Source organism: Diadema antillarum, unplaced genomic scaffold (genome assembly GCF_040938485.1).
Source record: "Diadema antillarum isolate AM-2024a unplaced genomic scaffold, OU_Dant_1.0 scf00000057, whole genome shotgun sequence".
Classification (NCBI taxonomy): Eukaryota; Metazoa; Echinodermata; class Echinoidea; order Diadematoida; family Diadematidae; genus Diadema; species Diadema antillarum.
The window spans coordinates 1,598,848-1,617,306 of record NW_027270946.1 but is presented as its reverse complement, the minus strand read 5'-3'; the positions used below and the strand labels follow the sequence as shown (position 1 = coordinate 1,617,306).

Below are 18,459 nucleotides of genomic sequence, written 5' to 3'. Positions count from 1 at the left end.
ATACGCGCAGCCTGAACTCCCAAGTTCATTGACCCTACCTGCCAAAATATCAAAAATCCTCTATAAATTCCCCCAAAATTATTGGATCACTACCAAAAGTTGATCGTTTGTTGCTTGTGTCATTCTCAAACTTTCCTGCAAGTTTCATCCAAATCCGTTAGCTACTTTTTGAGTTATTTTGCACACGGACAAACTAACTAACGAACAAACCAACGGTAACGAAAACATAACCTCCCCCCTTGGCAGAGGTAATAATATCACCCTTAATGTATGTCAGTAATACTAATAAGTCGATAGAATGTACACTTTTGGTGAAAAGTGGATTTCTCTTTATATTTTCTTTAAAATATTGTCCACACATGACATTAGAACTGCAGTAGTCTTCTTATCCAGCGATGATGGCAATGAAGCTTTCAAAATTAACAATTGATTGTCCACTTTTCCTAGAACTTCACTGATGTGTTCTATGAACATTGCAGCTTTCACTCAACATTGTTTGGGTTATGTTACCTTTTGTGATGAGAACACACATGATATTAACCCTATTCCAACTGGGGGGGGGGGGGGGGGTTCAAATTGACCCCACCCCTCGACATTTCGCGCCACGATTCCGCAACGTGCAAAGATTTTGCCGCGTCATTTCATGACTTTTTTCATTGAAGTCTCCCACATATTGCATGTCAACCCAAAAACGGCTCAAATTCATGATAATCGTGTGCAAATCCAATGCAAATTGTGCTTTTTTGTTAAATTGATATAAATTAGATTATTTCAACTTTAAACCATTGAAATTGATCAATTCTAATGTAGATAAGCTTGAAATAGTGCCTGCAACAAATTTTGGCAAAAAAACAATAGAAAACAAAAGGTCGAAAAAACAGTAAAATACATAAGAAATTAACAAAACAATAAAAATCAAAAGAAATTGATTTTGATTTTGCTATTTTTTTACAAGAATATTGTTTGATGTGTCTTGAGGAACTCTGACACTAAAATTTAGGGATCCTTCAGTCATTTTAATGGAATTATAGATGAAAATATGATTTCATGCGTAAATTTGCATAATTAATTTACTAAAAATAGAAAGCCAAATTATTCTTTTGTATGACCATGTAATCTTGTAGTTGACATCCGGCCCTATCTTCAGGCAAAATTTTGCGGCGATCGCGCGATCGGCGGCCGAGAAAATTGCAATGCCCTGCAAATACCCTGGCTGAAATAATGAATATACAGTAATTTATTTCAGAAGACTGATATTTCTTGAATTGAGACTTTGCAAGACAACTTTGTGAGAGGTTAAATTTATGATCATGAGGCATGGTGATGAAATGGGAAGTGCAGTAAAACAAAGTATCCCCAATAAAGGAAAAAAAAAACACAAGTAACTTTTATCCTTGGAGGTTATATACAGAGTATTTTTAAATGATGATTTTAATATACTTGTATTTAAAATGCATACTTTTTACTATACATTACTTTTTGTAGATGGAAATGATTTGAAATTAATATTTTTTTATTGAGTTATTAATTCTATGAATATCAGTCTACTAGCTCTATTTACACACACACATACACACACACACACACACACCAAACATGAAATATACTATTTTTTATTAGAATTGTAGAAGTGGAACTTTCCTGCAATTTCATGTAACATGAATCTAGCACAAAATAAAAGCACAACAATATCTTGCTTTTTATATGTGATACTATTTGATATATTGATTCTGAAGAGTTAAAAACATGCAAAATTCACCTTACCCGGCTGAGCACAAAAAAAAATTACTCGGCACGCAAATCATCACTTATAAGTACACTGTAATACACTGTAGTTGAAAGCCACACTTCACATTCAAGCAATCAACGTCCACTGACACAGTTTGGGTGTGTTATATGTTATTTACATTTTATTTATTGCAATGACACTCCATTGCTTTCCATCATTTCTTTCTTTTTTCCAGTGATTTCATTTCACATATTTGATGATCCTTCAAAGTAAGAGATGTACTTGGACACGGAAGGAGAAGAAACAAAAAATATATAAAGAGAGAGAAAGAGAGAGATCCGAGAAGGAGAGGGAGAGAGCATTACATATGTATGCAAATAGTACGTATCACTATGATTAAATATAATGTCTGAAATATAAATATTTAAAAGTCACGAAGGTGAACAGGTGTTCTTAAAATCATCTCGATGGCACCCCACCTGGAAAGATATTAAAATCATCGCTTAATCTTATGTACAATAAAGGTGTTGTCATAATCATGATTACCTTCTTAATGCCATGGGTACAGCACATCTCATCCCTTGTGTGAGAGTGAATAATACATGTATAAGGAGATATATATGGGCAAATAGCCCAAGATCAAGAATTTTTTTTTATGTACAGTATGTACATGTAGAGAAAAAAAAATAGTCAAAAATCATCAAGAAACATCAAGAAAGTTAATCTATGTGATCTACTTCAGACTTAACAAAGAGAACAACAAATAATAATACAAAAAATCTTCATGGAATGAAACTGCACCATCTACATCAAATGTAAACCCAACGACCGTGAAGAAAACCGTACCCAAGATCCCACACAAAAATAAATTCTGAAATGTAAGGCACGTTCGTGTACATAAATCCTAAATAATACTGCACATTCTTGTAAACACAGTCAGCAAAATTTAGCTCTGGTGGCAGGACAGTGAGGTAAACAGATAATCAACCAAAAACTGGATCAGTCACTTGTTACTTGGAAAAACAATAGTGAGATAAATACTTCATAGTTTGATTCTTGCCTAGTTCTAAAAACTCAACTTTTCTCGTTCACAGCATCATACTATGGTAACCACAAGGATATTCCCTATACCAAGCAAATTAATCCTTTAGCCCTTATTATTTCCTTCAACACCCCCCCCCCCCCAAAAAAGTCTGCATACATGTACCATCTGCACAGAATACAGCAGACTGCTGTCTACTATTTGCAAGAATCAGAGTATCATCTCTCCTTGTTTGACAGATTGCTCTAAACAGGTTTGCATGCACTGCCTTCTGTTGGTCCATGATATCGAAGTGTAAGACAATTGCTTTGTAAACCACAGTGCTTCTTCTTTCAATCAGAGAATAACTCCAATTGAAATTACCTCAACTGTGTTGCCAAAACCAAATGTACATGTGATATCAGGTGACAGTGCTTGTGGATAATGTGAAATTACAGACCAGAAGGACGAAGTAATCTGGTGGACATCTTTCAGCGGCAGTTTATTTTAAAGGAAATGAGGATATACATATAGGAAATGAGGATATGGAAACGCAGAAACTAGGCCCAGTAATAATTTGTACGACCGGAATAGCATGATGAATAAACAAGGGCAGTTTGTCATAGAAAAAACAATAAATATCCTTTTAGCTATAATGTTCACACAACAATTCACTTATTGAGGACTAGGGCATTTGTGCCTGCACAACCCTATCATTTCATATGCGTCATTACAAACGTTGACATGTAACAGCACATAGGAGTTCTCTTGGGCTTTTCATTTCTATTTTCTCAACAGGAATGACATTTGAAGAAGAAAAAAAAAAATATATATATATATAATTGAGCTGCAGACACAAGATTCTTTTGGCAATGTCAAGGATTAAATGGATTCTTACTTAATTGTAGCAAATGCTGCAATTCTTTGTATGTTTCTTTGTTTGTGTATTTTGGTATGTATGTGTGCTTGTGCGACAAACCTGAGGCCTTTCAACTGTCACATATTGTAAGTTAATTTTCTTCCTTTAATTTATAAAAAAATGCACAAGGACTCGCTATGACCAAAACTGTTACATTTCAATGCAAGAGGTCGGGGGCAGAAAAAGAGAAAATACCTGGACACTGATATAATACATGAAAATGCTGGAAAAATCTTTCATTTGCTCTAGCATTTGCATTCAAGATAGTTTTGGATCATCTATGACCCTGTACAAACTTTGGACATTATACTGACTAGTTGAGTTGATGCATGTGTTATTTCCAAAGAAATCCACATAAAATGCCTTTATTTTTGAACTCACTTGAAATACATATTATATATTATTCTTTTAAAAGTCAGACAAACACACACAAACAAATTGTTACAGGTGTATTACATAATAATGTTACTGTTTTCTGTTGGTTTAATGACAAGTTTAAGCACCAAAACGATGTCCTGAATTTGTAAGTAACATGCCCAAGATTCTTGGATAGGAATTTATGTACATCATCTCTCTGTGACCGTACATGTAGTTACGGTTTCAAATAAGCGGTCATTGTCTCACAATAAATAAAGAAGCAAAAAAAGTACACAAATTATAATAATTCAACTACTTGAAAATATGATTGTGACACCGAATAATGGACATGTAAACACAAAAATAGTACAATCTCTCGCAAAGCACAGTTCGCAAGCATGGAGAGTGACATCACCCCATGAAATCTAAAGTAATCATCTATACGAAATAAAACATTACAGCATTCAGCCTTGATTTAGATTTGTTTTTCTATGTTTGATTGTTTGGTGTGTTTTTTCTTTTCTTTTTTTTTGGACATTTGTAAATATGTCCTAACATGAGTTAGAAGATTGGCAAAAGACAAATATAAATGTATCATTTTCATGACCATACATCATCAAAATCATCATTTTACATGATTACTCTGACTTCAACTACTATCATCACTCTTCATTCATCATCAAATTTAAATTAATGCCTCTTGATAAATAATAAATTTCATAATAACGCGCACAAGGCATAGGTCTTCGTTCTTACTTCATATCAGATACATGCACATTTTGCTGCCTTCCAATGGACAGCATAATTGTGGAAGAAAAGTTATTTTACCATTTCATTTTTGAGAGGGTTTTTCTTTTCCTATTCATGAATGCCATTTGCATTCAGCAAATGATCACGCAAAAAAAAAAAAGACAAGATCATTCATTACCACACACTTCCATCAGCACATAGGGCTGACAAGGGGCTTCAACTAATCGACTGGCACCCCACGCAGACAAGATGGCAAATCGTCTCTTCATCGCTCGTCGTCTTTCGCGGCGGGGCGCTGCATGTTTAGTTCGTCAGCGCTGGGGTTCAAACCCCCACCTGATGAACAGAACATTCACCCCAGCAGCTGCTACCACAAGGGAGGACAGTGGAAGGGCCCCTGTGAGCCCCTGAGTGTCACACACGCCACACTGCTCCCTCGACCGACCACCGGGGGATGCCATCACAGCACCCACAGCTCAACGCATGGCAAGCACAATCATACAGGCAGAAAATGAGTGTCTGCCAGCAGCAATGCTCACATACATAGAAAGCAGCTTGGCATGTTTTTAAGGCACGCAAAGATTCGGCATTTGGGTCATGTTATCACAACCCCACTCAACCACGATCTGTAAGTGACAGGACTGTTTGTGCACTACATTTGTTTTGCATCTTTTTTCTCTTCTTTTTTTTACATGGGGAGGGGTAATTATCTGTTGATATGACAAGATGACAAATCCAGCCAAACAGAACTTTATAAGGGAACATACAACCATGTATTATATCGCCCAATTTTTGAAAGGAATGTCATGTGATGGGAAGTATCAAACACAGTATGTTACCCAATACACATTTCATCACCGAGTGTGCCACATCTTACTAAAACTTCAGGCTGCAGCACACAACATCGCGCAAATTGGTGCATTTTGCCAAGTATGGGGTCTCTCATACGACATTTCAACAGTGCGCGAGTTCTTATGGTCAACACGATGGACGAGATTGACAGGGGGAAAGCTAACACCAACGAGGTTTGAGAAAACCAAATTCAGACATGCAAATGACCCAATACCACTGGCTGATATGCTTCAAACCAGGTTGTACAGATGGAAAGTAAAAAAAAAAAATGCATTTTCTAGCCACCCAAGGTCAGAAGTTCAAGTGCATTGCCAAATCATCTCACACAAGGTCCTTTTAAGACAGAAAAAAAAGCTAGCAACTTTGCCGAAAAAGTGAAAGATTGTTTCACTGCAATGGTCTTACAGGGCATGCTTATACAGCTTTAAAAATAGCTTTAAACAGAGGAATGGTCTTTATAAACGTTAATTTCTGTTCTTGGGTCTTTACAAAAAGCACCTAGATATCTTGTGCGGAAGCTGTTGCCATGGTTTCTCTTCACTTGTTGGAGGAGCGATTTATCAGGGCCATGGTGTCGACAGGAATGATTTTGGCTTCCATGTCGGGGTGCATGTAGGCGTCGTAGTTGGCCTCCTCGTCGCTTTCCAGGCCGGCCGCGTCTGGTCCCAGGCCGGCCGCGTCTGGTCCCTGGCCTCCCAGCATGGCAGCCATCTTGGCTCCGGTCAGGCTCGAGATGTCCGGGGCGATGTCTGCCAGCAGGGCTGCCTCATCCTCGTTGTCGTGGTAACGTAGACCAAGGCTGGCAAGGACTTCCTCTTCCTCTTGGTACGAGAGGAGAGTGCGAGATGAACGCACTGTACAAGGGGAGAGAAACCGGGCACTTTATTTCAGGGGAGTCGAATCACAAATGTGGATGCCATGGTAAAAAGAAAAACTTGTTACTTTGGACTGCTGAGAATTTGTGCATGAATTTTTACCATCTTTGGCAGTGTTCAGCATACATGAAAATAGATATCTATCCCCTTACAAAGTGCATATAAAGTGTTTTAGCCACTTCAGTTACAGTGTAGGTACAGCAAAGTTCTTTTAACTAATATTCTTGTGAATGAAAACTCAAATTAAAAAATTAATATAATATAGAATTGCTATTTGTAGCTAGATACCAAGAAACAAGTTATATCAAAGACAGAGTAAGATTTGATATATCATATCATTACTACAATTACATTTTGTACTATTGGGCATTTGTATATATCCCTTTTTAACAAACTTAATCAACAAAATTAATCAACACAACATCCATCTAATTTCATGACATACAATTGTACATTGTACAGAAACTTACAAATATGAACAAGGTGCAAATAAAAGTGATTAAGTTGCTATTATCTTTTTTTTTTTCCAAAAACAAAATTCAAAACAAGTTATTAATAACAAACAAAAACGGCAAAGCCTTACTAGAGTATGTGGTGTACGGATCCTCGTCGGCGTTATGGTTGGGGTCGTCGCGGTTACCAGAAGCAGATGCAGATGCGGAGTACTGATCGTCACCAAAGGGACCGAAGAAGGGGTGAGGGATCTCGTTGTTGGGGAAAGCAGGGGCTGAAGAGAAGAGCTTGGGAAGATGTTGTCGGCTACTCAGAAAGGAGTGTGGTGTCCATGATCCAAGGAAGACAGCAAAACATAAAACTAAGACCTGGAAAATATAGAGAGAAAAGGGCAACATGATTTAAAGCATTTTTCATCTATAAAGATACTGACACTGGGAGAAATACATCCTTAGGTGAAATACATTTCTACAAATGGGACCAATTTTTTTTAAAGTTTAAAAATCTTGGTGTTTTTTTTTCTATGACAAGGCAAAAGTATGGTTCACCACAAAAATCTATGAAACAACATCATCAGTTGAGCCGTAGAAGGTTCTAGATCCATTGGCCTTTTAACCAATGAAAGCTCCTATCTGCTTCTCAATTGACATGATAATTGCAGTCATGTGTTTTACTGGTCTTAAAAAGTAAATCATAAATAAGAGAGATGCAAATCTTTAGGATACTTATTTTTGCATAATAATAGGGCCATGAGGTCTAAAATAATTCATTGGAAGATCTGTTGAATAACTAGATTATGAAATGTTGTGAGAACTGTCTACTAATGTATGTGACTACGGTAATAAAAAAATTGTCAGAATGCATAGATGATTTTGGTCTCATATGTTTTTGCCGAGTGAATCCCCACCTGTGCCTTGTCAAAGCGTCTACAATGTTGATTGCACATTAAATGCCCACAAGGGGGCACTCTTCATCATCTCCAACGGCGCATATTGCACTGTCTCTGTCCGTGGCGTGACTCGCTAGTCGCCTGACATGGGAGGGCGGGGTGCGGGAGCAGATCATAAATATGCAGGCAGGATGGTGGTGACCATGGAGGTGGGGTGAACAAATAATAAAAGATACAGACAGGCATGGAAGGGGAACGCAAAGTAGACGGCAAAACATGGATGGAAAACCATAATAATCGCAATGGTAAATCATACACGACAAATCAAAAACATCAAAGAAATGCAAACAGGAAGTCCTGTGTGAGTACAGTGAGGCAGCTGATAGTTAGTGTGCATGAGATTCTTGTGTGCAATGGCCATTGATGAGAGCTAACATGTACACAGGTAGACAACATGACAAAAATGACTTGCCACAGCAAAAATCACATGATTTACTTGTGTTACACTTTCGTGGATACGAAATAAGGTTTGTTAAACTCGGTCTTCTTCAAAACCCCTAACTTGTTTGCAGCCTGGGTCTCTTCTTCTAAAGCAGTCTCCACCAAAAAACTAATTAAGGGCTCAAAGTTGCAGCTGTCAATGGGAAAACATATACTTAGTTAAAGTCCTTTTGTCATTTCCTCTTTCTTTTAGTGGGGAACAATGCCTCAAAGACAGCTGAATGTCACAAAAACACCATGGGTGACCTCACATCTCTCTGTGACCCACAGGATAGGTGTTATGATCACATGACAATTATCACAGGTTTACAAACACGAGCTGAACTCTCTACAGCAAATAGAATCTGGAGGTCAGAAATGGCATGGGAAACTTTCTGCCAGAACTTTCACTAGTTGCTTCATCATCTTGTCATTACGTCATCTTGTTATGCAGAAGAGAAAAATATATATAATATATCAACTGGTCTTATCAGGGGCATTTATCACTAAACTACTGAACTCCTAAAACATCAATGCATAAATGCAATAGACAAACATGTACATTACAGCTTACACATAGCGCAACAAATGTGTAATGCCTTTATAATTACAGGCAAAATCAGAATCATAACTTTGTTTCATGAGCATGTAATCAATAGGAACTCATTTACACAAAACAAAGAAACAATTTTCATATTGATTTCTTAAAGCAAAGTAGGCACAAGAATCAAAGACTTGTTAGAAACAGCAAACATTAACAGCAGACACTTCAAACAAAAAAAAGTATTTGGCAACAAGCACTGCTGATCTAGACACACATGGACACTGCAATCACCATATGGAACTTATTTGAACTCACACATACATGCATTTTCATACAACTATTTCTTCACTATTCTAAACATTGGGTATATGAAGTGTAGATTAGCTACCTGTATATATCACACCAATTTTTTTTTTTTTTTTTTTTTTTTTTCATTATCAAAATTTCCCCCTTTGATGGTGTGGATAACACTAACTGTCTGGAACAGGAATTAAAGTCTCTGCTTTGATTGATTTTTAAAAAAACTCAATATCATAGATATGAATGGATTAGATGCATGAAAATATGTCTTAGTTTGGAGCCATTCATAGGTTAGCAAGCAAATGATTACTTTGGATGGATGGCACATTGATGAGCTTCTAATTGTACTTTCTTGAAAATTAGATTTGTTTATGAGTTTGTTTCTCTTTGCAAATTTGTGTGATTTTTGTTTTGTTGTCTTTTTTCTTCAAGACACTAACATTTCATGAGTGATTTCTTTAGTTATAGTCCTTCATTGCTTTATAGTAATCACGGGAGAAGATATATGTCGTTAATGTGCTTACAAAATTGCATGTGTGTTTCAGAATGAGAGAAGGTGATACATAATATTGTAACTGAAATAAATGATCCTCATCTGTGTTCAGTAGGGTGCTACCCATAGCATATGAAAGGTGTACCAATATGAGAGGAAAAAAAGGTTCTTGGTAATGAGCAAGGTGACTGATGTTGTGATAGTGAGGATAATGATTACATATCTCTTGAGGAACCAGAGATTACGGCTTGCTGCAATTGAGAGTACAGGGATTACGAGACAAAACTCGGCCGGATGGTCCTCCAAACTCACCATGAGGCACGTTCCTGTCTGGGTGGAGCTGGCCTTGATAGGCTTGGTGACCTTGTTGACGATGGACTGGAGCTTGGTCAGCTGAGTCAGGAGGGACTGGTTGGTGGTCTCCAGGCTCTCCACTTTCTTCCTCAGCTCAGTGTTCTCGTGGGTGTAGCTGTCCATCCTGGTAGGGAGAAGGAGGAGAAGGAGCAGGAGGAGGAGGAGTAGGAGGAGGAGGAGGAGGAGAAGGAGGAGGAGGAGGAAGATGAGGAGGAAGATGAGGAGGAAGAGGAAGAGTAAGAGGGTGAGGAGATGATGATTGGGGTGGAAGATGATTGGGGTGGAAAAGGAAAATTAACAGACATCATTTAGATGTCATTTCATTAGGTGCCACAATGCTCCTGTACAATTTCTTGGTAAACATAGAGTAGATTTGGGAGCCCTTTGCACATGTTTGCCACATTATGGAGAGCATTAGCAATAATGAGAAAAGAATGTTGAGAGCGAAATTTCCACATAGCACTAAAAAACTATAAAAACAGTGGCATATACAAGTATCGTGCACAATTTTAAATATCACTTTGCTGTTAGCATAAGACACTAAGTTGCCATATGTGTGACTGGTATGGCTTTAGCACTGAAAGTCCAGGAATACATAGCCAGGGTAGGGCATGACTTTAACAGGGCTTGCATCACATCTCTGAATATCGGCACATTATTCTGTAACCTTGACTGATGACTGTCACACTTCAAACTGCCATGAACAGGAGGTGCCAATGAACAGCACAGCATGCGATGTGTTCTCGAAGGCTACCACCACAAACAGCCACAGGAAATCATCACATGTGCTCGGTTTATCACCAATTGAGATACCCACTGATAGAACAGGGTATGATAGCTGTCAACATGTGACTGTACAGACTTCCAAATTTAGTTCAAGTTTCCACAAATGCCATTGTCACAGGACCCCGACAATGGCCATCAAATGATGTTGGCAGGGAATACACTATGAAGCTTATTGATGAGATGATAAACTTTGGAAGTTATCTTTGTCCATGCCAACACTAACAGACATCAGACTGGAAAGCTAACATTAACTCTCTGGGTCGCACTTTATCAACCAAAGCCCATTGCATGATTTTACCTACAGTACATTTTTTGTATACATATATACTGTCTACACTGAATAGCATACTATAAAAGTGGAAATTTTTTCGGAATTGAAATTCTTGCGCATTTCGCGCTACCAGAAACTAGTGCAAAAATAAAAGCATGCGAATATTTTTGCTGCCCATATGTTCCAGTAGTTGATGTCTTGATTCCGTGGAATTAAAAACACGTGAAACTCTTCTTGCCTGGCCGAGCGCGAAAAATTAGTCGCGCAAAAATATCCACTTTTACAGTATTCAAGTCTGTTAGTCTGACATTGTAACAATGAGATAGAATTTACCTCCACACACTTTTTTTAATTTCCTGAACTGAGTTTAGAAATGCCACACACTTAAAGTCATTAAAACAGAACTTGAATATAATTGTTCTGAATACTTGAATGAAGGTAAAGTCACTAACTGCGCACTGACCCACTTCCCTGCATTCATTTTGACAGCCTTTGAGACAAAACTGTTTGAAATATCTTAAATTTCGATATTGTGACCTGTCTGCAGCATAGCATGCTATTTCAAATCTATCTAATCCACCATGAATTCAACCATCTGAGTACACAATCAACACATTCTGTTCAGGAAAACTATTCTTTTGTGATGGTACTGTGTGGAATGATAGACAATGTCTTGATTTGACCTTAATCATAAAAAAAAATGGTGATATTTGCAAAGATGGCAAGTTCTCACTTGGGATTGTATTGAAAGTCTGCCTTGAGATAAACTGAACCATCAGTCAATTAGTCAAAAACTATTAAGAGTGAAAGTAAAGGATGAAAGTCAAAACTGTCTGTATAGGAGGTGAACTCATGCATGAACCACCACTTACATCTGACATGGCCCAGGGGCAAACAAAAACAAAAGCAAAACAAAACCAAATTGTCTTTGCCCAAAGAGCGTGCAGGTGATGACGTGAGGACATATTTGTTCTGCCAAAGCTTACAAGGGCATCAGCTGACGTTAGCCCGGTCTTTCAGCACGCAAAACGTCTGCTCATGTTTATAGGTCCAAGATTGATCACTTCCTAAATGTCATCGTGTACATGAATGTACATGAACTTCCTCCCTCCCCCCCCCCCCCCCCCCCCCCGTCATGTTTCAACTCATGAATGAGCTTCATGACCCAACATTTCACAAGAGCAACTGCCAACATGGCCACAGAACAACAAATCTTTTCTCGCTTTCAGTTCTTCTTTCTCACCTTTTTTCCAGTGCCTCCAGATACTCCTTCTTCTTTCTTCTGCTTTCCTGAGCCGAAATCTGACATCAAATTGTACACAGAAAAAAATAATAAAACAAAACAATCCTGCTATGAAGGGAAGTTGAGAATTATCAAGAGGTCACAAAACTCTTGTTAAAGTGTTCAACTTCCTTAAAAGGACTCAATTGGTCACATGATGGTTTTTGTTTTCTTTCACCAGAAATGGGCACAAAAAAAAACCCATCCTAATACATCACTGACACTTCGGCATATAAATCGGTCATGTGAGGGTTTTTTTTTTCCTTCAAATTTGCTGTTCCAGTTCTGAAAATTCTGTATGACAGACAGGGGTCGTTTATGCTTTTTACCCTCTTCTACTCAAAGTTTTGATACTTTCAAACTTCAACCATCCCTCATTCCACTGAAACACAGTTCCATAAACACATTACTTTACATTTTGACTCGCTCTGCAAAGTAGATGCCAGTGGTATGAAACATGACTCAATTTTTTTTTTTTTCAAATGAAATTATGCTCTTTACATACAGTCTGTAAGATCATGCAGTCCACAGTTAATTTTCTTCAAAGAAACACTATCTTGATTGACCATATTTCCTGTTTTCTTCCCGGAATGAAAACTTCCTGAGTTTTACAGTGACACTGAAATGCATCGGGCAATGATAGCCATCACATTCTGAAATTGGAGACTGCTTCTATTCCGCTTAAATTTCACACTGGCCTTCAATCAATGGTGTAAAAGGATTTTGTCCAGCATGTATTACTTGGAATGCACATAGTAATACTTCCCTTTCCAATAATAACATGTCACTAAGTGACCTTAAAAGAGTTGATAGCTTCACATTTTCAGGTGCACCAATGCTCATGCAGACAACAATTTCTATACATAAGGCAAACCATTACAGACTGACTACTTCAGCAGTTTTGATTATAAAAAGTTGTTAAGAAAACTTTTTTTTTGAGTTGTGCTTACTTCACAGACAAGAACTAAAAAAAAACCCACAAACAAACACCGTTCTGCGATCTCAGTGATAATTGAACTTACTGAATTTGGCATTCCAATCAGATAGCCCAATTCAATCAATTATTGAAATCAAATTAAAGAAATATCCAGTAAAATTTAACACTATAATAGAGCCATCCAAAAAATCAACATACAGTAAGCATTTTATTCTTGGCAACAAACACCTAAGTATTACTGACATTTAAGAAAATAATAATAAAATACATTGTATATGGTATGTCTGATACTTTCCGTCTGTCTTGAACAATACATAAGTTTCATATGATGTGGCAAATTGTCTCTTGTTTATTTCAGATCACTAAATATTGAAGCAGAAACATACAAAACAAGGATACCGGTATTATGACTGTTTTGACTTCATATTGCTTGTCCCTTTCTATAATTTACGGAGAAATCCGTTGCATACTTTCCCCACCCTGACCCAATATCAACCTGTTGTATCTATAGAACCAGGTGTGCTTAGTATAATTATCCATGGGGGACTACCTACCTTGGCAGCAATAGGTTCAAGGTAAAATCTGGTGCGAGAGGCCTCCATCTCAATGAAGTACAATATACATCTATGGCAAAAGTGGGACTCTTGCGTTATAGTACTACTGCCCCCCCCCCCCCCCCCCCCCCCCCCAGTACAGTCAAACCTATCTACAACAACCATCCAAGGGTGATAGGAAAAGTGGCCTTTATAGACGGGTGGCCTTGAGAGACACTGTCTTTGACATGTCTCTTCTCTTGGGGGTGGGGGGATTTCTTAGTTGCTTTACATATGACAGGTGGCCACTGTAAACAGGTGGGCTAAGGCAGGTTTGACTAAGTATAATAAACAACTGAACAGCTTGAGAAAAGTGAAAGTGAGTGAGACAATGATAGAAATGACGCAGGTCACATGACATGACATGCCATACACACTGAGCGATGTGTCACTGGCCTCGACCCACCTTGTTCTTGATCTTCCTTCGCACTTTCTTGAGGGACTTCTCCTCCGCCTTGGTGAGGGGAAGCTTGGTGGGGATAGGGTAGCCCTCCTGCTTCAAGGTCCGCTTCTCTTCCTCCGTTAGGATGAGGGGTCCAGACTGCGGCAATTTCTGCAAAGGAGAAAAAAAAATGAGAAGAATACCCATCAGACTTTCAAAATCCTCTTGTTTTGTTGTGTTATGTTCTGTTCTGTTCTGTTACATTTGAGGGTTTGTTCTAATGTTTTCATTTTCAATGGCTATAATACCGGTAAATGATTTCCACGTCCACCACCATAGTCGGGATAAGGTGAATTTGCCAAGCTACTTGATCACCTCGACCAATTAATGCAGGGATCTGGAGAAATCACCTGTCAAAAAACTGAACACTATCTGCGTTTATGGGAAGAGAAAAAAATGAATATAATACCTTTCATACATTTATCATCGAGGGGTTGAACTCTTTCAAATGCTTAATAACCAAGGTAGATAATAAGAAACACATTTTTGCACAAACAAAATGTCATTCATGCGTATGAATTACTTTCACCTGCTAGAAAAATATCCCAACAACCATGCAACACCCCCCCCCCCCCAAAACAAAACAAAACAAAACAAAACAAAACAAAAAACAAGAAATATCCTGGCATGTAATTCCCTCATAACCTTGTAGTCTATAGTGAACCCAACAGTGATGGCTATGATTAATCCCAATAAACAAACATCTGCCCAAAAAAACCAAAACAATAAATCACTGCCACTGTCTAATACAATTACACTCGCATACAGCTAACTTTTCCCGCCCCTGCACCATTGCCGTGCAAATAGCAGAGGATCATTGTCACACAAATGAAGTACATGCACATACACAGAGCGGGCTCCTCCGAGGCCCCCATCAGTAACAGGAAACGGTTTCTATCAATCCTTATTGAGACATTTCCTCTGCAACCCTTTGATTTGGAGGCAGGCCACACACTAGCGTACGAGCTTCCTGCCAAGCTACGAAATTGATTGCGTGATCTTGGCAGCACAATATCTCTACGAGTCTCAAGCATAGCACGTCTGTACCCGTTTCCATGCCTTTTCACGGAGATGACAAAACTAGCTCCCTGAGGGTCTGTGCTCTGACAGATCTTACACTGCACGCCATGGTCAGCCATTTAGCACGGCATTTGGAAATGAAATTAGAAATCTCTACCTTATCAGCTACACGCACAGCTGAAAATGGGCACATCAACCCTTTTACACCTTTAATGTTGGCTAAGTCATATTAGTCCTTACAAAATCTGAAATACTGTCCACAGGTGTTGTGAAATTATGGGGTGTGACTTTTGCAGTAATGAAACCACTTTTTCTTCTCAAAGTGATCAGACATAGCTTTCAAATGACATCATAAAGGTACTGGTTACAAAAAGCATTACACTACGTTTTATCATGACTATTTTCTTTCTTAAAGATGGATTCAACACATTAATCACAGACAGTCAAAATGGAAGCAAAAGAATTTCTAAATCCCTAAACAGAGTTTTGCAAGATGAGAATAATCGACTCACTGCCTATGTACACTGTACATGCGACCTGTGATCTGTGACCTGTAACCCCAAGCCAAACTAGTCCTCGCAAAAATCTCACCTGGATGTTAGTGAAGAGTTGTGGACTGACGGTGCGAGTGTGGCAGATGGGTTTCTTGGCGGGCTGGGTGTGCAGCGCGCGGGGAGAGGAAGGTGCGGAGGATCCCGACCGTTGAGGGCTCTCTCCCCCGTCGCTGTCACTCGCTGTGCTCCCTGGCGGTGTCGGGGGCAGCTGGAGTTTGCTATCCAGTCCTGACGACAGAATATCACAAGATTTCACAATTCATCACTTTTGCAATTCATAGCTTTCACAATTTGTGGCTGTCACAATTCATAGCTTTCACAATATGTGGCTTTCACAACTTGTACATCTGCAGTTATTTTGTTTATCTCTCTACATTGGAGCTTGACAAAAGAATATTCACAGTCATTCAAGTTGACAAATGGCTACACTTAATTGATGGTTTACATGTGTAGTGACAAAATAAAATGGCAAGACACTTTAACTCATTAGAACAAGAAGTACAAATGTACCAGTGAACATAGAGTTCTTGGATGAAAGACAACATTTCGCCATTTTGAAGTTTCTGGATTTTTAAGTGGACTTGACTTACTTACTAATTTCTTAGATAAAGATAGATTTTTTTTACCATGTTTGCATTAGATTTATGATACTAACATACTTTCAGAAGTGTAAAAATGTACACTAGTTCAGTCTATTCATCAAAACAAAAATGATTGAAAAATCCTCCAATTCTTCATAAAAATATACATAAAATCATACTTTATAAAAATATACATAAATTCATATTAAAGATGAGGATGAAAATAATAGCACACAATAAACAAATACACAAAAATCTGATGAATATGCCAGATTTTTTAAATGACTTAATTGGTCTTTCGCATGACATTAATAAGAAGAAAGCGAGCAGAGACCTCCTCTCTTTCATACAAATGCAGCTGGGGCAAAGGGCAAATAACACTGCATGTTATTTGAAAGTCACAGCTTGAATGTCACAAACAGGAAGTTCTGACAGAGTCGCCTTTGCCAGTAGTAATTCAGTGACCGACATTCTTCATTTATTAGCAGGTCAGACCTCTTGAAAGTAAATGTCTGGCAAGTTAGACACACAAAAATATAAGAGTACTGCCAGAAAGAAACCAAGCACTACATTTTGATGGTCTGTGGGAGACTGCGGTGGCCTATGGGAGCAGATTTCTGGCATCTTCCTATGTTTGATCTATGTTTCTCAACAAAGATGGCAAGATTCTTGATGTGCTACTTCAGATTGGGGTTTCTCCCTAACATGTAATTCATGCAGCCCTAAAAATGGGAAGGAAGAGAGCCTCTGGGAAGAATTTATAAATCTGAGTGTTCACTTTTTTCATCTCTGACTTTTAAAGGACAAGTTCACCTTCATAAACATAAGGATTGAGAAAATGCAACAATATTAGTAGAACACATCAGTGAAAGTTTGAGGAAAATTGGACAATCGATACAAAAGTTATGAATTTTTTAAATTTTTGTGTTGGAACCGCTGGATGAGGAGACTACTACAGCTTGTGAGTCATATGCGTACAACAGTATAAAGAAAATGTAAAAGAAAATTCAACATATTTTCACTTTTTTCGCATAATAAAAGAGCACTTGACTTGTCTCTTTCTAAAGGCAGGGGGAATAATATTACCCATAACATTTGTCGGTAACGAGTCAGGGGAATGTGCACTTTTTTCAAAAGATGGAATTTTGTGAAATTCTCTTTATATTTTCCTTATATTGTTGTACGCATGTGACATCTAAGTTATTCATACACTGCAGTAGTCTTCTCATCCAGCGGGTACTGCACAAACACTTCAAAAATTCATAACTTTTGAACGGATTGTCTGATTTTCCTCAAATTTTCAATGATGTGTTCTACTAATATTGCTACATTCTCTCAATCCTTATGTTTATGAAGGTGAACTTGTCCTTTAATACATGTGATAATTTTTTACAGCTAAAACAGAAGATAATGAGAAATAACTTCTTGAGCATGAATAAATTTTGAGCTACATTGGCACCAGACTATAAGATACAATACCGCTTCCACATTTCAAAGTGAGGTCAGTTTTATCAAAGCAGTATCAATTTCTTTCTGACTAATGGATTTACTTCATTACAGTCTTTCCTTTGCGTTATAGGATCACATTCAATGCAGCAAGAAATGCACATTTCTGGGAGACAAACGAGGTGTCAATTGTTTACTAGCACCGATGCGGTTCTGCAAACACTGCATGCATGAACAATTGTGGGCTGCTCTGATGGTTCTTTCCTTTGTTCTCGTTTCCTTTTCGGGGTTTGCTCTACCACTGGTGGCACCCACAGAGCTTCAACGCTCCTTGAGGAACCGTCAGATGGAACAGATTGACAAGGTCTATAACTGCCATACTCTACGTCTCTTACAATTCAGCTGTTGGCCATCTTTATTAATTTATGCAATGAAGAGATCCTGGCTGACATTTCTTTCATGATGCACGGATACCATGTAGGCAACAATGCAGAGTCTTTGTGAATGCTTCGTGTGTGGCGGTGCTCATTT

The 18,459-nt window shown here is 38.2% G+C and overlaps 1 protein-coding gene across 1 annotated transcript in view; it reads right to left on the bottom strand.

Moving 5' to 3' along the window:
* Positions 1–4,065: 4,065 nt before the first annotated feature.
* Positions 4,066–18,459, bottom strand: part of LOC139715880 (cyclic AMP-responsive element-binding protein 3-like protein 1) — a 50,954-nt gene continuing 36,560 nt past the window's right edge. Inside the window, exons 4-9 of the mRNA XM_071627430.1 lie at positions 15,939–16,129; positions 14,292–14,438; positions 12,317–12,375; positions 9,975–10,140; positions 7,087–7,324; positions 4,066–6,482 (exon numbers count right to left, since the gene is read on the bottom strand). Of these exons, the coding sequence (XP_071483531.1) occupies positions 6,166–6,482; positions 7,087–7,324; positions 9,975–10,140; positions 12,317–12,375; positions 14,292–14,438; positions 15,939–16,129 (1,118 nt within the window). The 3' untranslated portion in view covers positions 4,066–6,165. The remainder of the gene's footprint in view (positions 6,483–7,086; positions 7,325–9,974; positions 10,141–12,316; positions 12,376–14,291; positions 14,439–15,938; positions 16,130–18,459) is intronic.